Source organism: Plecotus auritus, assembly GCF_963455305.1.
Source record: "Plecotus auritus genome assembly, chromosome: 2".
NCBI classification, from domain to species: domain Eukaryota; kingdom Metazoa; phylum Chordata; class Mammalia; order Chiroptera; family Vespertilionidae; genus Plecotus; species Plecotus auritus.
This window is the reverse complement of record NC_137771.1, coordinates 40,530,953-40,536,952: the sequence shown is the minus strand read 5'-3', so window position 1 is coordinate 40,536,952 and position 6,000 is coordinate 40,530,953. Positions and strand designations below refer to the sequence as shown.

Sequence of the window (6,000 nt, the reverse complement as noted above, 5' to 3'; positions counted from 1 at the left end):
CCTGCCTGATTGCCCCTAACCACCTCTGCCTGCCTGCCTAATCGCCCCTAACCACTTGCCTGCCTGCCTGATCGCCCCTAACCCCTCTGCCTGCCTGCCTAATTGCCCCTAACTGCCTCTGCCTTGGCCCCCACTGCTGCGGCTTTGTCTGGAAGGACATCCGGAATGACGTCTGGAAGGTAGTTCGGCTGTCCGGTCTAATTAGCATATTACACTTTTATTATTATAGATTTTTTTACATTCACCATCATCCCCACTCTATAAAATTCACACAAAGAGACCAGTCTCTCCCCGACCTGGCCTCCCTTGGCACTTATTTTATATGTCACATATTTGGGCATTAACTAGACAATTAATTTCCTGTGTCCCAAAAACCCATTTAAATTGTATCATGTCTATATAAGTCTTATTATCATCCTAAAAAGATTGAAGATTCTGGAAGGATAGAAGGATTCTGGAAACATGTTTCTTCTACCAACTGGGAATACAAATTCTACCTTTCAGGAGCTTACAATCTATAGGAGAAACTTATAGGTAAACAGAAAAGTCAGTGCAACACAACACGTCCTGACTGGAGTGCTGTGGGGTACTGAGGCTGGCAGGTATGATTGGCTGCCATGCAGGTGTGGCAGGGAAGGTGCACCGATCATTATTGGTTGGCCCCTCCAATCTATGCTCCCCTCTGGGTGCCTGACCAATATGGACCCCATCTTTGAACTGTTTCCTGAGCTCAGTCCCTCACTTCATCCACAGGTACTGGTTAGGTCTCTCCCAATGGGAGGCACAGCCCTGGCCTCTGGGGATACAGTGCAGAACCAACAAAGCTAATCCCTGCCCTCAAGATGGGCAGATGGGTCATAGTCACTGGAGATATGGGCACCAATATATAATTACTAATTGTGAAAAATCCAGTGAAGGAAGAGAATAGTGTGACAAAATAATTGGGTGAAACGTGATGCTGTGGTAAGAACTTAAGCAAACAGGACATTAATTGAAGGAATACAAGAAAATGTTGAGTCAAAATGAAGGAAAATGGAAGGAACTCATGTCAATCTTTATTTTTTCTCATTATTTCACTGTGTCTGCTTATCCTACCAACTAATTATTTTATGAATGAACAAATATTACCAAAGAGTCAAGATAATTCTCATCATACTTTATTTTATTGGCCTTGATTGATTCAAGAGCCTGTGCCTGCTTTGTACCCCTAACCTTGGGTTGAGATTTCTCCTTTTCTTTGAATGATCAAAGTGCTGTGAGCAGGACCAAGACTAGCTAACACTTAACACCTAGTTGTTGGATGACTGAATTTTGCTGGTTGTAGATGGCCCAGCCTGGTCCCAGGCCAGGGAGCCAGCAGGAAAAAGTCCACGTTGATTGGTATTTATTCTCAGCTGCAAGAAGTCACTATCCAGTGGTCAGTGCAGGTGGTAACATCTGTTGCATGTGTCCCATCCTGTGCCCAGAGGCCCTCAGCAAGCTTGGGTCTGCAAATTCCGCCCTGGACACGAGAGTCCTCCATTCTTGGGGGGAGGATTATTGCACTCTCTCCTCCTTTCCCGAGTCCCTGCCGAGCAAGCAGACCAGGCGCTCCAGCAGCTCCAGCGACCCTCTGCCTTGGCTCCTGCACAGAACATTTCCCAGGGGAGAAGGAGGTTAGCATACAAGCACCAGCTCAGACCATACGGAGGGAGGATCACCACTGCCCTAGAGTGGTCTGCAATCTCTCATTGGGGAAATGCCTTGGTAGAGCCAACCAAGACCTATGCTCGCTGCATCGCACTTACTTTGAAACTCTGATTGGAGTGAGAGAAGGACCCTGGGAGCCCCTCTCATGAAATTGGAGTCTGTGGTCCCATGGAAGATGGATAGCAGAGTAAGGCGGAGAGGCATGCCCTTCTGGAAGAAAGACAGCCGTGGAGGGTGTGAGGTGCAGGATGCAGAGCCCAGCTAGGGATTCACAGACACCCCTGTAGAGAGCATTGCTGAACATTTGAATGAGGGCTTGCAAATCAAAACCCCTCAGGCTCTGACAATGGGCCAGGGTAGGTGATAGGCTCTCTGCACAGAGCATCAGAACACAGGCTCTGACCAGGTGCCTCTGGAAATCCAGGAAAAAGTCCATGTTGATGGGCATTTACTCTCAGCTGCAAGAAGTCACTATCCAGTGGTCAATGCAGGTGGTGACATCCTGCAAACTCTCCTCCGACCAGCCTGGGGCTCCTGTCACCACCTGGCTCTGTGCCTGTGGGCAAGCTCATCACCCTTCTCAGCCTGAGTTTTCACCTCTGTCAAATGAGAAGGGTGGACTTATCTAGTGGAGTTTTTCCATCATTATTTTTTTCATTATTTATTTACTTTTTCCTAAAATGAAATCTTACATGGGCCCCAACATGGAAGTAAGATGAGAATGGAGCTGTTCTATTTGAAGCTGGCGTGTCTATCAGGTTCACCCTGCTCCCCTGGGGAAGTCCCTAAGACTCCAGTTCCCTCAGATCCCAGTGTGACTCTCATTGGATTAGATTATCTACAAGTTCCTTCCAGCTCTATAATTATACTCCCTGGTGGGGCAGCCACAGCAGGGTTCTCTGTCTATATTTCTCCACCTCTGTGACTCGGTCCCCACGGGCAAAGGTTTGCTGGGCAAGTCTCGAGGGACCTGCGTCAAGAATCTTCATGGAGCCGAAACCGGTTTGGCTCAGTGGATAGAGCGTTGGCCTGCGGACTGAAAGGTCCCGGGTTCGATTCCGGTCAAGGGCATGTACCTTGGTTGCGGGCACATCCCCAGTGGGAGATGTGCAGGAGGCAGCTGATCGATGTTTCTCTCTCATCGATGTTTCTAGCTCTCTATCCCTCTCTCTTCCTCTCTGTGAAATATCAATAAAATATATTTAAAAAAAAAAAAAAAGAATCTTCATGGAGGCTGACTCCCCAGCCTTAGATTTTTTTATGCCAATTGATCTCTGTCAGGTTGAAAGTTCAGTCTGATAGCCGCAAGGCCACCTGATGTCCACACCCTGCTTGGGACAAGGTCAATGGAGCACCATGGGCTTCCCGCAGTTGACTGACTATAATCGTGTGGGAGGAATGGTGGTGTGAGGAGGAGGACCCAGGCCTCCATGCCCTGCCATCACCCCGTCATTGGCATCATGACACCCTTCTCCAATGTACATTGTATGTACAGATGACTCAGCATGGACCAATTCTGAGCCCAGCACTAGACCATGGAAAAGCATGTCTAGGTAGTTCCCACTCCCTGTTCTCTCTGTCTCTATGCTGTGTGGACAGGGATCCAACTAAGCCGCTGGTTTTGAGGGCCCTGATGTTCTATAATTATACTTACCCAGGCCGGGCTCACATATGTCGCTTTAAGCCAAGTCAGGCTGATAACTGGGTCACACATACTTTCCTCCCCCCTACCCCCCTACCCCCCTACCCCCGGCCCCAAATGGTAGTCGGTGCAATCATCTCAGAATCTCTGCCCTTATTAACCAGATTTCCTGATTCTTGGGATGTAAATCAGTAGAATGCAGCAGTTAAGAGCTTGGGTCCTAGCATCTGATTGCTTGGCTCCAAAGCCTGGCTCTGATACTACTCATGAGTAGTTATCTCATCTTCCTCCTGCCCCAGTTTCCTCATTTTTAAAATGGGGATATTAATAGTATTTCTCTCATAACATCCATGGGAGAGAGTGCCTGACACAGAATAAGGGTGAGTTATTCTTCCTACTCGTTGACCTTGGTCCTTCTGGGAAAGCTGCCTGGCCAAATGGGGGCTGAAATCCCATCCACACTCTGCTTGAAAAGTCAAGAAATCCTTGGGCTCTGTAGTTCTAAGCCACTGAGCTTATGGTAATTTGTTACAGCAGCCCTAGGAAATGAATGCATTCCTCCAAAATTGAACTCTATTGACCATACATACTTTGGCGAAAAACAGTTCTCATCCAAGAGAGGGTCTTGATGGCAGAGAGCAAGGATAAGAACCATTAACTGTGGGATCAGCCATATGGCTCAGCATGAGCGTTCTTAGGGTAGGGGGAAAGAGGGCACAGGACAGAAAGGCTAGGGACCCCAAAGCCTCCCGCGCTGGCCTCTCTGAGCTAGGCCAGGCTTGGACCTGAGTGAGGATGCATGAGCCTTACCTTGTTGCTCCATTTGTTCACAGGCAAGGCCCTTGCGACCCAGGGGACACTGGCATTTGCAGCTGGTGCCCTCGAGGATGGGCACCCCATTGTTGAAGCAGGGCCCGCAGCGGCAGGCATTGAATTCCATCAGGTACTGATCCAGGGCCCCTTGCAGGTTCTGGCGTTTGGACTCCAGGGTTCCCAGGTTCGCGTGCCGCAGCAGCTCATGAATAGGCTGCATCTGTGGGCACAGAGGAACAGAGGCCCTCCCTGGGATCATCCAAGTTCCCAGAGCCCAAGTGCTGGCCATCAAACTCCTGGAAGGCCTGCTCCATGGCAGACACAGAGCCAGGCTCCACACCATCTCCTTGCACTGCATCCTTGCAGCCACTCTGTGGAGCCCATAGATGCAGAAGTGGAGACTCAGAAGTGAGTGACCAGCTCAGGATCACGCAATTAAGTGCAAGAGTAACTCTGAACATAGACCTATTTAACTCTGAAATTTGTGGTCCCCCAATCTTCGAGGAAGAGGGGAACTCAAAAGCCATTTAGCTCTAGCCTATTTGGCTCAGTGGATAGAATGTTGGCCTGCAGACTGAAGGGTCCAAGGTTCAGTTCTGGTCAAGGGCACATGCCCAGGTTGTGGGCTTGATCCCCAGTGGGGGACGTGCAGCAGGCAGCTGATTCATGATTCTCTCTCATCATTGGTGTGTGTGTGTGTGTCTCTCTCTCCCTTTCTCTCTGAAATCAATTATACACACACACACACACACACACACACACACACACACACACACGCACACACTAGAGGCCCGGTGCATGAAATTCGTGCATGGGAGGGTGTGTTCTTCAGCCCAGCCTGCACCCTCTCCAATGTGGGACCCCTCGAGGGATGTCCGACGGCCTGTTTAGGCACTATCCTACCGGGATTGGGCCTAAACGGGCAGTCAGACATCCCTCTCACAATCCAGGACTGCTGGCTCCCAACTGCTCGCCTTCCTGCCTTCCTGATTGACCCTAACCGCTTCTGCCTGCCAGCCTGATCACCCCCTAACCACTCCCCTACCAGCCTGATTAATGCCTAACTGCTCCCCTGCCAGCCTGATTGCCCCTAATTGCCCCTAACTGCCCTTCCCTGCAGGCCTGGTCCCTCCCAACTGCCCTCCCCTGCTGGCCATCTTGTGGTGGCCATCTTGTGTCCTCATGGGGGCAACCAACCATCTTTGACCACATGGGGGCAGCCATCTTGTGTGTTGGAGTGATGGTCAATTTGCATATTACTCTTTTATTAGATAGGATATATATATATATATATATATACACACACATATATATATGTGTGTGTATATATATATATGTGTGTGTGTGTGTATATGTATATATATATATATATATATATATATATATATATATATATATATCTTAAAAGACATTTGTGCCAACTTATCTGCCCCCTCCAGCACTTTTAGGAGTCAAGGTGTAAAGGATGTGTGCGTGTGTCTGTGTGTGTGTTGATTGTTAACCTTCAGTGTATAAGTTAACCAAGTCCTTATAGGTAGTTATGCTGTCATTGCTGATTACGTGCTTGGGGAAGGGTGGGAGTTATTTCCATTTGAGACAACCTGTTCCAGGCATGACTGGAATTCAGGGCTCCTCAGCCTCGGCCCACACAACTGATTTTCCAACTGGCAATTCCTATGCATTATAGGATGGTTAGCAGCATCTCTAGCCTTTGCCTACTAGATGCCAACAGCACCTCCTAGTTGTGAAAACCAAAACTGTCTCCTGACATGGCCAAATGTCCCAGAAACAAAGTTGCCCCTCCTGGCTGGGCAGTACTGTGGCAGATGTGGAGAGCTAGAAGCTGGAGGAGGAAA

The 6,000-nt window shown here is 48.9% G+C and overlaps 1 protein-coding gene across 2 annotated transcripts in view; it reads right to left on the bottom strand.

Moving 5' to 3' along the window:
• Positions 1–200: 200 nt before the first annotated feature.
• Positions 201–6,000, bottom strand: part of C8A (complement C8 alpha chain) — a 62,594-nt gene continuing 56,794 nt past the window's right edge. For both annotated transcript variants that reach the window (XM_080656251.1, XM_080656250.1), the window contains exons 10-11: positions 4,142–4,364; positions 201–1,624 (exon numbers count right to left, since the gene is read on the bottom strand). In XM_080656251.1, the coding sequence (XP_080512377.1) occupies positions 1,473–1,624; positions 4,142–4,364 (375 nt within the window). In that variant the 3' untranslated portion in view covers positions 201–1,472. The remainder of the gene's footprint in view (positions 1,625–4,141; positions 4,365–6,000) is intronic.